An 18,126-nucleotide genomic window follows, 5' to 3' on the forward strand; every position below is an offset into this window, starting at 1 on the left:
TGTATGGAGGTGACAATTAATAACATTAATGAGTAAGTTTTAGGAAAATCGATTTTACATTCTGGGATAGACTTGGATTAAATTATTAAAATTATACACCATGCGAAATTAAAAACATGTGACAATTTTGTTTCATTTTCAAAGACAGTGTCTTATAATTTTGTCCAAGTGACATTGTATTTTTTTAATTTAAACTGAAAATTTGTTCTAATGTTCATTGAGTTTATGAAGATGTTAGTTAAACAAAATGTTTCTGTTTTATACCTAAGTACCTACGTTATTTAATATTAAGTACTCATTAAAGTCTTTATTCTAATCACTTTTGAAGTCTCTTATAATTTTGGCCAGCAGTATATTTATGATTTTTAGAAAATATTAAGCAACACTAATTGTAAGATTTATTCACCTCTTTATCGGGGTCGTCTCCTTTCCTGAACCCATGTCACACTCGTAGAACAAAAAATAGAGGGAAAGTATTTTTCGTTTTAACACCAAAAATGCGCGGATTTCAGCTTCTTCGTTCCTATTTCATTTTTTCCTTTCTTTGCTGCGTCATCTCTCGCATGCAAAAATTCTAACGATGTCATTTTATCAAACAAGAATCCCGCCAGCGAGAAAACTTCCTGGCCAATGTGACGGAGCAAGTTTTAGCTCACGCGATATACATATGTAGTTTATAAAAATCTCATATCTCCTGTTATCTACTGATATAGTGTTTTAAATGTATAATACTATTTCTGCACAAAGTAGCCCGAGTTCTGAAATAAACTGCGAATCAGTGGTAAAAAGTAAATTATTTTCTACAACATAACGCGAAAAAAGCATGTTTCATATAATACTCTTTTGTCTTGTGACTCTAGATTATTAACTTCATTTTGATTTGAGTTTGATTCTTCTATGTACCTAATTGTGGCTTTTACGTGGAAATTCAACATTTTTGTATGAATATTAATACAAATGTTAATGTAATTTTACAACAACTACAATATTTAGTATTTCATTAAACAATGATGTGATTGTTTGATAATGAAGATATATAAACTAAAAGTATTAACACTAAAACATCGAAGAACCTCTGTATTAGTCTAATTTTGATATTTACACGTACTTTTAATTCAGTTTTCCTGCATCGATCAATGTTCTATTATAGAGTACGTCTGACAGTTGAAGTTTTTGTTAGGAAAAAATTAAATAGGTACTCAAGCCCATGCCCCTTTATCGTTTCTAAGAAAATTTCTTATCATGAGATCAGAAACAATAATGAAGTTCATATCAAAATATTCTAAGCGACTTTTGTCATGACATTTTACTATACTATATCCTCCATTTTGTAAGTAATAATTGTACACTATCAGCCAAAGTCGTGAAAATACTTTTTAAATTAAAGAGAATTAAACTTAGCTTATTAAACACATTACTAAAATAATAACAAACAATTATATCAATTATAATTTATCGTTGTGTATTAATATAACGAACATTATAATTATTGTTGAAAGTGTTAACTTCGACTCAAAGGTACGTACTTACTTTGCTATGCAGTGAGTATAACTTATAATGCGCATTGGGAAGTGATTCCAAACTTTTGGCCGCTGATGTATAATTATAATGAAAAAGTTAAAGGATGAACGCAGAAGACTTTTTTAATCTTTTATATCCATACTTACTTCTGAAAAATAATTACAATTACAATAATCAACGATAAACTGAATTCTCACAATAGCAATCATTAACACAAGGTGGAAATCGAGAAAGTTTAAATGGTTCCATAATTTTTACTCTATAAATAGTATAGAATGATGCATAAGTCACATTTTAATTTCAAAAATGAATACTTTTTCTTCTTTACTCATATATATTACATTTTTTCGTGATGTAAAACGGTGAAAATAAAACTTTTCTATTTTTGACGAGGAAAACAATCTGAGAATATTTGAAACGCCGAATATTTACCTAGAAGCCCGGAACAAAGTAGAAGCGTAAAAATAACAAAGTATATGAAAATATTCAAGCTCTGAAACGAAAAGCATTAAAAGCTGTGATGAAAAATATTGAAAGGACTCCTGTTTGCGAAATGGAAATAGGCATAATTTATGCGATAACACCTTTCACGTATATAGTAAAAAAATTCATGTTTTACATTTTAAATTACAAAAAAATACAAGTAATTCAGAAAACAGAAACATTATTGAATTTTTGAACAGGAAAGTAACTCATGAGCCACCCTCTATGATCTGTGTATAAACTCTAAAATCCCCCTGAGCTATTATTCTATATTAGAACTCCCATAAGTTCAAACCTACAAACGCAATCCCTCATAAAATTCCAAATTAGCACTCTAAATCTCTCACGCTATCACAGGGTCATCGATCACTCTTGTCTACCTGAACGATCTCTAACACTCATCACTAATATACCCAGCATGGTATCAGCGACATCTAGTGTACGTTTAGCCCAGCATCTTAGGATTCACGGTACCTCCCTAATTGCCAAGTAAGGAGCAATTAGTTTGACATCTAATCTGAGGGGCGGGTAATCTCTGCGACAGGCTTGCCAACGCGCCAGATGGACGAGGCTCCAGGGAGGATAGCAGAACGATAGGAGGGGATCGGTTGCGGCTGCAGTTGCGGCGTCGGTCGCTGCACCTGCAGCTGCAGCTGCGACGACGGCGGCGACGACGCTGCCGGTAGCAGCGTGCACCAGCAAACGGAAACGCTCGCTGAACGATGCAGAGCACCGATTACTATCAGAGGGCGCCGAGATGCTGTCCAGGAAGGAACGCGAACGCGAACGCCGAGGCGTTGAGGATCAGCGCGTCCGTTAGAGGCGCGGAACTGCTCTGCTGTTGCTGCAGTTGCAGCACTGCGACCTCCACCAAAACGCCTGGATTGCTGGCCAGCCTCGGGGTCTGCGTACTCGTGCTGGGCTACACGCTGCTTGGCGCGTTCGCGTTCATGGCCCTAGAAGGTGGTCTTAAGTCGGTGAGCAATAATAATCATAACAATAACGTGTCTTTCTTGTACATACAATAGTAGCCAACAAAATTGCAACACTCAGTGAAAATACGATTTATTGTATATGAAAGTAATTATAAACGTGATATCTAAAAAAGGAATTATATTAATGACAAATGACATAGACAGTAATCGTCTGATTACTTCCTAGATAGCACAGAAACGTTTTAATAGCGTCATAAAGACATTCGTACCTCGTACCTAACATTTGAGTCGTCTCAACGACATCTGTAATATTCTGCAAACGTCGTAGATAAGGTATGTGAACATCTGTTGTTACAAAATATGACATCTTTAAGACGTCTTTAGAATGTCATACAGATATCTGAAAGACATTTTAAAAACGTTTGTTCCCGACATTCAGGACGTCTTACAAATACCGGTAATGTACTACAAATGTCCTACACGCGCCTTCCAAACGCCTTATAGGATGTTTTTAAGACGTATTTAATACGTCATACAGACATTTTAAAGACATCTTAAGACATTAGATGCGACGTCAATACATGTAACGAGTAGAAGACTGGGACTTGTGATAAGTAGAAAACGTATGATACGCCTTTTGAAACATCTAAAAGACGTAAATTTCAGATGTTAAGACATCCACCTGGTACATCTTTTAGATGTCTTAAGCATGTAAATTTAAGATGCTTTTAAGACGTTCATGTAGCATGTCTTTAAGATATCTTATGAACGTAAATTTCGGACGTTTTTAAGATATCCATGTATTGTATTTTTAAGATGTCTTATGAACGTAAATTTCGAAAATTTGTAAACCTGTCAAATGTTTTTAAGAAATCTAAATTACGTTGTAGGACGTTCAGACATAAAATGGACGTCATCGAGATATCGTGTATTCTCATATGGCAATTACACCAAAAACATTGACATTTGTAAGGCGATACAATTTCAATGGCGACTACTGAATGTGCGAGAAGTAGAAAACGATCAGAAGATCTTAAATCCAAGACTAGTCAACTTACTTCAATTCGAATAACTTCAAACCATTTAGCAAAAATTTTACCAAACCTATTACATACTTTCCTTCATATACCTTTTCGTTTCTTTCTCCGTTCGTGCTCATTAGTAAAGCTGCTTTTAATCAAATAATTTGAAACTACTTCACCAATATGAACCTGTTATTTTACATGATTTGAGTGTCCTCTCAAGTTTTAAGCGAAACTGAGGTTCTTTCAACTTTCCTTAATGTGAAATACACAGTACATCTTGAACAGTGTGAATTTTTTTGTGGCAATAATAAATTTAATAAAGCAAGGTAATGCAAATACATGGTACGTGAAAAGTAATTATTAACTTCCTTTTATGTCATTTTGAGTAGCTCCTGCTTCAAGTTTTATTAATTAAATTCAAGCTATTTGAATTCAAAAGGCCTGAATTCAAGTAATACTTGACTAATAAGGCCTGCAAGTCAAACTCCTTGAATTCCAGTTATTTGACTAATTTAAACGAGGCATTAACTTAGTGTAGACTGCGACACGATGCGCGATTTGATCGTTACTATTTCGCACCGAAAATAGACCGTAACCCTGATTAATATTCGCACACTAATACTTTTAAATTCTATATTTTTTTAGTAAATAGACGCTGAAAATAAAAAAAAAAACTGTAAGCGTATCATATACCAATGTGTAAATATTTGAACAACAATCGAAGCCATGCCGATTCTAAAACCATACAAATATTCAGATATATTACAAATTAAATTCTTTTAATTAAAATAACGATTTTATCGCAAAAGTATGTCCACTTCTATGAAATAAATTGGTCCGTATAAATCTTAAAAACAAAAATAAATGCTATAGAACAAGCATAAAATCACGCAACAAAAGAATAATAATCAGTAATTGATTATTTATGAAAAATAATTTCTGATAACTTAAAACGTGTTATTGAACAAAGACTATATATAACCACATTCTAAGCTCTATGAAAATATGATTATTCTGGATTAATTATTTTAAGTTGAGTTGCCGAATGTTTGTGTAACATTAAAATTTGTGTTTATTCACTTTTTAGTTAAAATTAAAACAATAGTATGTAACAAATCAGCTTTCTCATTTGTCGTACCTATACACAATGTTCAACAAGTCTCAAAAAGGGTGATTCTTCATGTCAAAGTAGGAAGAAAATAAAAAATGACGAAATTACATTTGGGGCTTCGTGTTAGAGTTATTAATTGTTGCAGATAGGTCTAAAATTTGCATGAAATGTGTCTGACATGGTACTTATTCTACTGCCACTAAACATGACTAGGTAGATTAGGCACAGCGAAGTCGGTACAATAAGTCCCAAATCCGTCACATTTGACGCATATTTTAGATCAGATGTTTTCTCATCAATTCATAATTGGGAAACAAAGTCTGAAACATAATTTTGTCTATCTTCATTTTCATCTTATTTTAACATGTAGAATCGCTCCCTTTCGACACCTGTTGTCGAACACCTTGTCTGTATACTATACTGTAATACTGGGTAACACATTTTTGTTGCTGGTTTTATATTTATTCAAAATATAGAGCTTACAAGTTAAAGTTATACTAGTGCTCGAATGTTAATGTGACATACCGTAGTTTGACTGTTGACGATCATTAAAAATATCTGCAGTTATAAAGTAAAACAACATAAGTCACATATTTCTATTTTCGAGATACTGAAAATATATATTTAATATATTTACTATTTTCAAGGGAGAAGTTCTTTCAATTTGATCTGCTCACTACAGGTTTGCGAGAACCCGAAAACGTCGGGAACCCGATGCTTGGAACGGGTCCAGGATAGATCAAGTCGAGACAGATCGAATCAGACCAGGATTCCGAAACTAATTCGCGTTTCCAAAACCTCAGGATTCCTGAGAATATCGAAAACCTAAATTCCATTTTCAAACGACTAGTTTAAAATAAAACACATAGAATTTGAAAAAATATTATTAATCTCAATCCCGATAAGCTTAAACATCGTAAAATTCGAAAAAACATTCGTTTCCTAAAAAGGCTATCTTGAAATGAGATTTAAGTTCTCGAGGTTTACAGAGACCCTGACATCCCTGAGTCGCAAGATAATTTTGGAGAGTAGACTTTATCCTGAGAAAGATCCTCAGGATCCCGACCCGACCCGATATTTTTGAATTCTAACACACATCTACTGCTTATGCTCAAAATGTGAATCTTATCTATTATAGCCTTCAATTAATGCAAGAACTCCTATTTCATGAAAATGTGACTTATGTTGTTTCGCCTTACAGCAATAAATATACGGGTACTGAATCGTATAGCAAACTCCATACAAAATACGAACGACGACTTATCGTAACAATGCGCTTGGAATATCATAACATCTACAAAAATATTGGAATAGCAACATCAGTGGCAATATTGTGTCTTGCACTACTCCTATAACACACGCTTGGCCTAAGAATAATATTTTCATAAAGATTACTAAAGAGACGATATTAAAGCCTACTAAAGCCTTTAAACTATCCCTGCTTATATTCATTAATTAAACTGTTTTTATCCCATTATTTTTAATTAAATATCGCAGTACAATTTTTTTCGTAACTGACTCGCAAAAGCTATGTTTCACCTAATAAGTTTTCAAGACCCGCTCACAATTTTAATCTACTTTAATGCTTCTTATCGTGTCTATTCCTTTAATGAATTTTTTTCCTTCGGAGAACTTTTCCCAATAGGTATAGGCATCTCTTGCTTGTAATCCACTTTGAAAGTATCTCGAGCCAGCGCAAAGTTACAATTATCTTAAGGCGGCTTCCCACGGCGGGTGATCTGGCGAGTTTGGCTCGGCAAATCTGACTCGTCGAGTGACTCGGCGAGCCTGCCTGGTTCGTCGAGTGATACAGCAAACCTGGAAATTCAAATTCGTACAAGCTTCCACGAGTCAACGACGTTTGCCGAGGCAGGCTCACCGTATCACTCGCCGAGTCAGGCTCGCCAAATTGCGTGCCGTGGGAAGCTGCCTTTATGCTAACTTAAAATATCAGCTACTCATGCTTGGTTCAGGAGTCGAATGACCTGCTTGTTCCTGGCGGTTCGAAGACTGAAGGTGGATCTTACGTAGTGCCAAGCGTCGAGGATGAAACTATGACAATGGAACTCAGAGCGCGCACCGTTGAGAGGCTTTGGAGTATCACGGAGGATCTGAATGTATTATACAAAGAAAATTGGACACGATTGGCAGCGAGGGAAGTGTTCGAGTTTCAAGAAAATTTAGCACGAGGACTCAGGAGGACTTCTTCTCAATACGAACCGATTGGACCATCATCCCGATCTAGAGATCATCCCATGGACAAAAGAATGCACCGACGATGGACTTTCAGCGGTAGCTTGCTATACTCCTTGACGTTGATCACTACAATCGGTAAGATTTTACATTAATTTCAATTCATCTGTTAAAAATGTTTAAGTTTCATAATCCTTTGGTTAAGCTCCAAAGTAAAATTATGAGTCATTCTACTTAACATAGTTTACAGTCCTAACTCATATCACGATACACGAACACTACCCAAATTAACTTATCCTTTTAGGGTATGGCAACGTAGCGCCACGTACAGTTTGGGGTCGCTTGATCACAATAGTGTACGCCCTGGCTGGGATTCCCTTAATGTTGGTCTATTTAAGCACTGTGGGTGATGTCCTCGCGAGAAGCTTTCGACGCCTGTACGGTCGATTCTGCAGGCCTCGAAATTGCACCAGAAAGCAACAACCACCACCACCACCACCGCCTGTTGGTGGTATCATGAGCAAGACGTATAGATACGATAACCACGTCGACTCGAAATCTAGTAATTACTACTCAGCCAGCAGGGAGAGCTCCTGCGACGACCTGGGAACACGTGGTACCAGCAGCGCGATTCTGCTTGATTGTGGAAGCGAAGGTCTTCTACATGCTACCACTAGCTCAACCGCTGCGCTTCAGGTACATCCAATTTTTTTTTATAAATACCTATTGCGATTTCACAGCACAAGATAATTTTAAAGTTCCAAAATTTGTACTGAGGTACTGTGAAAGCCTTATAGAAAATTGTAAAGCCTTTTATTTATTAAATAACAATAGTGTAAGGGCTTGAAGAAATGATATTACTGAATATCACAAATATTTTATAATACAGAATTTTCAAGAGTAACTGATATCACAAGCTAAAACACAAGTATCGAGGTGTACCGAGCATGCTGTCTTGGTGCCTAAGTGGCTAATATTATTACTCAATCCAAAGGGTTCACTACATTCACGAATTATCCCTATAAATGATTACTCTTGAAAATACTTCGAAAACTAGCGAATTATACATGACAGGTTTATCCAAAAATTCTTAATGAATATATTTTGATACATTTCGATTGTAAATTAACACTAACGATATTAAAAAATTATATACAATAGGTAAGAAAGAACATCCATTTTTAAAAATTTAACATGTTCCCCGTTCACTAAAAACTTATAGATTCTCCTTTACCTTCAAAAAAGTAATACAAGATTCGGAGAATTAATAACCTTTTGCAGTCCGTAATTATTTTCACAGCGACACTGTTTAGTCACGCTGAGCATAGACAAGCAAACGGTTAACCACTTTAATAAATTGTATAATACCTACTAATAATTTGAAATAATAACATCTTAAAAATATAGACACGAGTAGAATAAAAAAATCACGCTAAGATGTTAAAAACGTTGAAAACTAAATTGAAAAAAATATATGCTTAATTTTTGTTGTGAATTCAAATATCTGATCATCATCAGAAATCAATATTCAAGCTTCCAAATTGTAATCTATAGTGCAATCAAAAATATCATTTTCCTGATCACTAGGATGTGACATCCGGCAACGGCAAACGCCACTTTCACCCATGCTCGCTGTCCCTATCGGCAAACTCGTCACCCAGCTACGTGGTGGAGACAAATCCCGTTAGGATACCGATAAGCCTCTGCCTGGTGATAATGTTGATTTACATATGTGGGGGTGCGGTGATGTTCAACCGTCTGGAGGGCTGGAGCCTCCTCGAGGGCGGTTACTTCTGCTTTACCAGCCTCGGAACCATCGGTTTCGGCGACCTGATGCCAATCGGACGAAACGCCGCGTCCGCCACCCTGGAGGAGCTTAGCCTGTGCGCCTGTTCCCTCTACATACTCGCTGGGATGGGCCTAATCGCCATGTGCTTCAACCTCGTCCAGGAGGAGGTGGTACGCGTGGTCAGGGTCTTCGGTAGAACCTGCGGCATGTCGTCGGGGGTGGTGGTCGGACCTATCGGTGGTACAGGTATCCCTGATGCAGGCATTCGACGGGGAACCGCTAGAATCGTATTCTGGACGAGAAAGAATCTCTCGGCTCCGTCCACCTTATGCACTATTACGGGAAGCAGAATTTTATTACAAATAATAGTTTTATAAACGCCTTATAATACATTCGATTGCTGCACCTTCTCTTATGATATTGTACGTTATAGGGACATTAACAATAATGTAAGCAATAAAAATACTAGAGTCAAGATAGCCCTTTGAGAATCTAGACACAAGACCTTAGCATAAATTTTATATAAAAAATTATTTATCCACATCTTCTATTAAAACATTAACAAATATACAGAAACTACTATTTATAACTTTTATTGCGAATTTACACGACTAGGAATCCTTATTATGCGTATATTTTACACTAGTTCCTGAATATTTCTTAATAATGTCATAAAAAATATGGAAAAATAGTTTTTTAGTGTTTATCCTAAATTTCTAAAACTACGTATTGAAATTTCTATAAATATGTACATATGTTTTATGTGATAACATTTTTTAAGAAACGAAGATCTATAAAATTTCTGTTGAAATTAGCTGCTGTTTTGTATACTTTTTATACTAATTCTCAGAAAAAACTATATAATAATCTACACTTTCAATTTCTCCGAATTCTGCTCCCCATAATGAAGGATCGAGTTACCATTGAAATCCACAAGTTTTCACGCGTCAAAGAGCGGTTCTGATCAGATCGCGTCGGGGATTTCAAGCATCTTGACCACTTTGCATAACCCCTTTTCAATACCTAGCCAACGATTCGATAACATCGTCATCATAAAAAATAAACTCTTTCTGAACAGGTGCCGGCCCTGGGCTCAAAAGCGACCTCGACGATACAGGAGGTACCAGTGACTCACGGCTGTCCGAGCAGGAAGAAGAAGCAATCGCAATGTCCATGGTGCCAGCCTCCTGACAGCATCAGGCCAGGAGCCCCGGGGACGGGAAGCTCCTGGCCCATGCGTCCAGCACTGCCCTAAAACCATCGCCAGGCCATCATTCTCTACCACGCAAGAAGACACCCTCAGAAGCCAGAAACACCTCTCAAACGCAACAATTTCAACGGGCTCAGTCGCTCAGGCGAAGCTGTCTGTCGCCCACTCAGTATCATCATCAACACCATCAGCACCGCCAGCAGGAGAGCTCGTTGCACTTCGAGTATTTCGTGCCCCGTAGCGTCAGCGAGTTCAACCTGGCTGCTGCTACGGTCACCGACATTGCTGTTCCACCCCCGCCGCCTTCCTCCGTTTTGAGACCTTCCTCAGCAATTGCGCCGCCAGTAGCTTCCGCCGCGAATCAAGCCGTCTCGAATCAGTCCCGACTATTGGAATCTTCGAGTTCAGCGACTAGAAGCCGCGAGAAAATGGTCACATTCGAGGATGAAGGTGTGAACTGTGCCACCTCGACGCCTACCAGGAAGAACGTAACTGGCCTGGATAATGTCTTTATGTGACGTAATCATGGATGAATAGGGCCACTGTATGAAACTAAGCTCTGGAGTATGTTTAAGAAAGTTTTTGGGAGTGTATACTTCGAGCGTTTAGAAGGGAGTTTGACTAGGTTTACTATAAAATTGGTCACATTTCAAAGTAATCGGAGAAATTTGATAAACAGGTGGTGGAAATAATAAAATAGATACATAGTGTCTACATCATTAAAGAAGTGTTTGTCTCACAACGGGGAAAAGACTGAGGAATAAATTATGAGAATAAGATAAAAGCAAGCAACGAAAAACAAGAAGAAATACGATTTGATAATGATCACGAAGAATGCAAGGTAAGCTATTCATAATCTAGGTACCACAAAAGAAGAGAAGAGTACAAAGAGCACAATGACGTTTCCCATAGCCCTTTGTGCTTTTATTCGTCGATAAGACTGCTTGTGTACAGAGTTCGTGATATTAAACTGCTATAGGCAGGGTCAACAAAACAGAGGCCAGAAATTCTCGGAATTCGAGAAAAAGGACACTAGATTTCTACCATTTAAATTATAACAACAGTTACCATAACACTAATTATAACTCTTATCGCTGCTGATACTCTTCTTCTTACCATTATCGTTGATAGGTTACACTACCGTCCGCGGAATCATGGTTTCGCTGGCAAACTTAATTTGTACGACAAGCGAATTACCAAAACACGCGATTACACTGTCCCTTTCTCTCTATCGTAATTTTTGTTTGAATGCAAATTGTGTTAAAACTGGAATGTGATAGAGTAAAAGTAGTCTCCTATTAATGGCATTATCAGCCCTAAATAAGCGCATTTGAATCGCTCCAACTAACACTTTTTATTTGCTAGACAATGGGAACTCGTGTTAGGCCTTAGACATTGATCGAGAGAATCAATAAATAGGATTATAAAAAACTACTAAGCAGGTTCTAAACAAAGATTGATAAGGTCACACGGATTGCCAATAAAGTAGTGAAAACAAGGAATACAAGTTTTATTAAAAGTAGCCCAATAAAATCACATTTAGCATCACTTTTACTAGTAATAGAGGGCATCAAGAATCTATTAATTTTACTCTCCTGAAGATCTAATGAGAAATGCAAAATTTAGTATTTTTTTAATAAATACCTATTTCTGTCCTTGTTTCGAGAATCCCATTGCCCTTAAATATTCACAACGCCTATGATACGTACGATATTTAATGAAACTGGAGACTACTTGTAATAAGAAATTATTTTTCCGGTTTCTCCTATAAGAAATGATTATATAAGTTGTGTTAAATATATAATGTATGAAAATTATAAAATTGGTGTAAAAGAATAGAACATAATGTACAAACAAAATTAAAAACTGAATAGCAAGGAGGGGTTATAGATAAAAGTCTTCTAATCCGATTTCTTTTCAAACAGAAATGCCGCGCGAAAAGTTTGTATAACACACTCTTCACCCATTTTTTAATGAAAAATCTTTTGTCATTCAACTGTATTTGAAATTCCATTCTATACTTTTGCACATTAAAAATGATCTTAAAAGTGGATGCTGTCAAAAATTCATAAATTATAATAAGAAAATATTCTTACAGTACATACATTGTGTGAACTACAGAAGATATATCTTTTTATTTTAATCTTTTACTACTTGTTTTGATACTTTTCCCATACACACCTACGAAGAAAGAGGCAGTGTAAAAGGGGAAAGAAGAACACAGCCTTAAAACGCGCCCCACTGGCGGTTCAATTAATTATTGTTACAAAAGACAGATAAATATAAAGTATAGGAAGAGAAAAAGATGTGCACGGCTACGAAACGGTCTGTCCTAGTGTAATTCTTAAGGAACTCGTTTAACCGAACCGTTGAGAACCGCTTAATTTTAATATGAAAATTAATAAGCAAGTGTATGAATAAAGTATGCTGCACGTAAGACATTCAGAATGAGTGGAACAGTGAATTCGTACGAATCATCGAAATGTGGAACGTTAAAGGAAGGTTTCGGTATTGTAATGGACCAAGTCGTCGTCGGTGACTTCGAAATCGTTTGACCTATAGGCTGAATCGAGGCTCAAAACGAGTGTTCAAATACGCTGTTTATATACAATACGTGTCCCTTTCTCGATAAAAATGGATTTTCATTAAAACAAACGAAGTAAAAACAGAACAATCATAATGGTGCTTATTTTTTTTTATATTTTCTAACCCCTAGCTTTAGAGCATACAAACTAGTTCTTAAAATATAAGAGTACCTCCAGTTTATTAAATCTATGCATTCAATTATTTCTCGAACTGTACAAAATATGAGGAACTTGTTTATACAAATAGATTCTCATATTTAAGGACAAATTTAGAGAAAGGTTTAAGTATTTGATAATACCTATGCAATATTATTTGCATACATATTTTTTTTTAAGTTTATTTCTTTAAATAGAAATACACATTTTCATTACATATTATGTATTTGTACAGTTCACGACAAATTTAAATGAATATTATTGTCTGTTGATAAAAAAAATGACTGAATAACATTGCCGAGATACATAAACCAAAATCAATATTTGTTAATTAACATCCATAAAAATAATAGAAAAGTTATTTATATAAATTTACATACCATATTAGACGCATTCTTAAATGCGCAATAAGATGAGCATAATAAAAATATGCAATTCCATTAAAAATAAATAAAACTGATATTGAAATGTTTGTCAATAATAATTTCTTGAAATGTTAAACCCTCGCACTCCTAGCTGTTTAAGGGGAGACCCACACCTGGGTTGGAAAAGACCCGGGTATGGATAGACGAGGATTAATATGAAAAAGTGTTTACAAAAACGATTTCTTCATATTTTAAATAGTTAGTATAAATATAATTAATTACATTCAAAACCGGATATATTATATACACATACAAGATCAAATATAGATTGATATATTTTACAGTATTTAGGCGATAGTAGAAAAGTACAAATGGATTACAAAATGTTTGTAAAAGAATACGGTAATATCTCCGTTTTATAAAAATAATACATTGAACTTCAATATCATTGAATTTGCCGAAATTCAAACGTTCCGTTGTGGAACACCAACATCAAAAACTGTTTATCGTATTCAGGTGCTTCAAGTTTTATTTTAATTAGGAAAAATTAACATTTCTAATGAAATTTTGTAAATGCAGTAAGCGAAGAAAAACTCCATTTAGGTTCCATTGTAAAATTGCGTACGTCATTTTTGGTTGGGTGTTATTGATAATTTCGTAGATATGTGTTGGTTGTGGTTTGCTTGGATTTTTGTCGAGTATGGGGTAATGTTGAGTACTACATTATCTGCTAACGTTGTTTCTTGAAGTTGTGTACTTCTGTATAGTTTTATTGTTATTCTGTGAACTCTATTTTTTATACCTCTTCCAATTAGATGGGGGTGGATTATAGTCAGCATATTAATTAATACAGTTATGCCTTGAGTCTAATTTCGTACAATTTCTGTCGCGTTTTCAGCTCCCATTGCATTTTCTAGAAAGCTAATTAATTATGGGAAATCTGCTTTTTGATCATTTACTATGTCTTACACTGAATCGATCACAATTTCAATGTTTTTGGTTAGATCTGATACTACTTTCCGTCATTTGCTTGTTGGGTTTTAATTTGTTCGTTGATTTGTCTGTTTGTGTTTCGTAAAATGTTTGTTTGTGGCATTAATGGGGTAAGAATGATGTCATTGTCTTATAGAATGGTAGAGCTGGAGGAGTTTGTATCTTTAGTGAGTGTTCTTTTGTTACCTGTATTGACAACGTTTGATTGTGAGGTTGTTGTTTCTAGTTGAGGATCAGCGATGGATGGAAATTTATTGTCAGATTCTATGGGGGTAGTTGTAATGTTACTTCCATTTGGTTTCAGATTTTCAATGGTTGTATCAACGGGTTTATTATTTGCAATGCACTGCTTTGCTACATGGCCTTCTTTCTTGCATATGAAACACCCGATTTTATCTGTTGATGTAAATATTTGATACTCTGTGTTGTCGTAATTTATTATAAAGGATTCCGATATTCTTGGTATGCCATCTAAGTTTACATATAATTGTCTCCTAAAAATCATGACGTGACTGAAACGAGGTTCTTGGATCATGGCCTTTAGAAAGGTTATTTTGGAACTTTTTTTTATATTGTTTTGTATGAATATTCTTTCTATAAATTGATTGGGTATGCATGGTGACACATTTGATAGTATTATTCTGTATGACGGAGCGATTAGTGATCTTATTATGATACTGGTATTCTTGACTGTTTTTGTGGTGTATTGCGATAGAAGTTAGTGTACAGTCTGTTTATAGTCAAAATGCACATATATGGTCGTTAGATATTCGAGATATGAATCGAATCGCTTGTTTCACAGTTATTTTTTCTATAGCACAAGCGTAATTGGTTATGGATTCTTTACTAGGGTATATGTTCGTCATTGTAACTATGTATAGCGTAAGAAGGAGTTGATTTAGTTGTTGGAGTTTCCATGGTTTTGGGTGGACTTTTTGGTTCAAGATTTCTGTGATCAGGTATATCCACTACTATTTCTTCACTACTTTCCATTTGGTGGTGTGGTTAGTCATACTATGCACTCTCGGACGAGAGGTGCCTATGTATAGACTGAATACGCTTATAAATTTGACTTGTTATACTGTCACTTAAGATCAATTAGCATTCGAGAACGTCAACGTAAACACATCCAAACGGTTTGAAGGTTTGATGCGAACTTCTATTGCTAGATCAATATCAACCACATGTAGTACGCTTCCAGGAAACAAACTTCAAACCTGACCAAATAATAAAACTCAAAAATTACGATTCATACTTCGCAAATCGGATCTCACAACATGCAAGTGGTGGAGTAGCTAATTTAATTAAAAATACTCTTCACAGTGAACAAATCTCAATTACATCCAATATGGAAATAGTAACAACAAAACTAACCCTAAACACAAACATTCACATCTACAATATGTACATACCAAACAGCTACTTACATGCTTGGAAAACTTGAGATTTCAAGAATATATCCTGAAAATTTCATATCGATATCACAAAAATTGATAAAGTTTACCTTGAACGGTACAGGATCGCGCGGTCGTGTGCTACTATTTACATACAAGAAACTACATGTCTAAAACTTTAAACGCGTTTTTCTTGAAGTACGATTTTCAAATCCGGTGGACATCATATCTCGAGAACCACTTCACATTTATAAGAGATATTATTAAGAAATTTACGTTGTTCATGACGATCTAACCTTTTTCAAATTTATTTCCAATTTTTCAATAATAGAAAAAACGACGATTTTTCCATCGAAATTCCAAATTATTACTTTACTTGGCTGCCATTTTCTAATGAAATGCAAAATTAAAATTTAGAGACCGTCAAAGACTTCTAATTTCATCTATTCTTAATATCGATTTAGTTTTTTGCTTTCAGTTTAGGCTCAAGAATATCCACCAGTAAATGCTTAAAAAAAAATACGTCTTCTATTGACGGCAATATGTCTTTTAGTTAACATTCCTTTATGAAAATTTAGGATAATACAGTTGAAAGATGTATCTTTGAGAAGAAAAACATTTGCATTATTTTCATTCACAGATAAAAAAAAAATTCTCGAAGTTTTATAGTTTTTCCGGGCTTCTAGGTAGATGTAACCTCTTAATCGAAAATGAATAAAACAAACTTTTTGAAAAGTTATAAAAACCGTTTGTAACAACAGGCGATTTCAATAGTTATAATACTCTATGGGAATCAGAAAAAGTTGATAGTAAAAGAAAAACCCTAGAAAATATACTAAATCACAAGATAGTTCTACTCAGTGATCTCCAACCAACTCATTTCAGCGTGACAAATGGGACCTTTAGTACGAATAATCTATGCATGAGCAATCCAAACTTAGCATACAAGTGCATTATAATGCAAGAACTTTACGATAGTGGCCACTTTCCGATCCTAGTAAAAATCCACACAAATCGTTCCGCAAATCGCTGTGAGCCAATCCCACGATGGAAATGAGAAAATGCAGACTGGGTGAAATCCTGTAAACTGATCGACCGACGCATTCCTCAACTGAACACATTTATTAATTTAAACCCCCACAAAATAATAGACAAAATAATAGAAAAACTTACCTTTATCATAAAGCAAACTCCAAGCGACTGCATCCTAAAAACGGCAACCAAAACAGACAGGAATAAATAAACGGTATCATGGTAGAACAAAGAATGCAAAATAGCCATCAAAAAGTCGAAGCATGCACTTAATAAATATAAAAAAGGCAAAACAAAGGAAAACCTAATTATGTTCAAAAAACTTCAAGGGATAGCAAGAAAAACAGTAACATAACTAAACCTGGAAAAAATCCAAGTGAACCAAATAGTTACAGACACATATAATTAACAAATACCTTATGCAAACTAAGAAAAAATAAGCCATAGACTTAGATGGGTACTTGAAACCAATAACGTAATATCCCTTGATCAAAGTAGATTTAGAGCGTTTCATTCAACAATGGATCAACTTCATTTTTTGGTCATGAAAACAAACATAAGTGACGAATTCATAAGGAAACAATGCATGACACTAATCGCTATGGACTTCGAAAAAGTATACGACAAGATATGCAGGAAGAGAACCATAAATATTCTCAAAAAACTAGGCATCAATGAGAGTTTATTAAAATTCATCGAAAATTTCTTAAAAATAAGACACATGAGAGTCAGAATAAAAAACACCTTTCCTAGCACCCTGACCGTCTAAAACGGAATCCCCCAGGGCTCTGTCCCAAGTTTCACTCTATTTTTGATATCAATAAACGGAATATTATCAAAAACAACCAACTCAGTTAACGCCTACTTATTCGCTGATGGCATAATCATCTTATACACAGGAAAAAGCTTAGAAGTCACACAACTTAACTTAACTTAACTAACTTAAATTTTTAGAAACTAAAACCAAATACATAATCTCCCAGGCAACAAAAACCGTCAAAAATAAAACTGTATCTCGGGACTTTAGACCTTAAAGAAGTTAATTACCTTAAAATCTTAGGTTTAACATGGAACAACAAACTTACCTGGAACCCACACATTAAAAATCTCAAAAACGAATGTCTATAACGGTTAAACGTATTAAAAATAATAGTAGCAAATAACTGGGAAGCAAACAAACAATTATTAATGAATACATATATAGCCACTATTAGAGCTAAAATTGATTATGGCTCAATAATCTACGGACCAGCAGAAAAAGAAGTACTAAATAAATTAGACTCAGTACTCAATACAGCTCTAAGAATCGCAACAGGCGCCTTCAAAACCAGCCC

The 18,126-nt window shown here is 35.1% G+C and overlaps 2 protein-coding genes across 2 annotated transcripts in view; both read left to right on the forward strand.

Moving 5' to 3' along the window:
- LOC143177176 (TWiK family of potassium channels protein 18) overlaps positions 1-10,387 on the forward strand; it is a 53,315-nt gene extending 42,928 nt beyond the window's left edge. Inside the window, exons 2-6 of the mRNA XM_076374988.1 lie at positions 2,549-2,981; positions 7,049-7,406; positions 7,573-7,964; positions 8,856-9,303; positions 10,136-10,387. Coding sequence (XP_076231103.1) covers positions 2,727-2,981; positions 7,049-7,406; positions 7,573-7,964; positions 8,856-9,303; positions 10,136-10,248 — 1,566 coding nt within the window. The 5' untranslated portion in view covers positions 2,549-2,726 and the 3' untranslated portion in view covers positions 10,249-10,387. The remainder of the gene's footprint in view (positions 1-2,548; positions 2,982-7,048; positions 7,407-7,572; positions 7,965-8,855; positions 9,304-10,135) is intronic.
- On the forward strand, positions 10,249-13,155 carry LOC143177249 (uncharacterized; the record flags this gene model as incomplete). The annotated part of the gene is made up of 1 exon (XM_076375112.1): positions 10,249-13,155. A coding segment is annotated over one exon (537 nt), but the record flags the coding sequence as incomplete, so codon positions are not given.
- Between the last annotated feature and the right edge of the window lie 4,971 nt (positions 13,156-18,126).

The sequence above is a fragment of the Calliopsis andreniformis genome, chromosome 3 (genome assembly GCF_051401765.1).
Source record: "Calliopsis andreniformis isolate RMS-2024a chromosome 3, iyCalAndr_principal, whole genome shotgun sequence".
NCBI classification, from domain to species: domain Eukaryota; kingdom Metazoa; phylum Arthropoda; class Insecta; order Hymenoptera; family Andrenidae; genus Calliopsis; species Calliopsis andreniformis.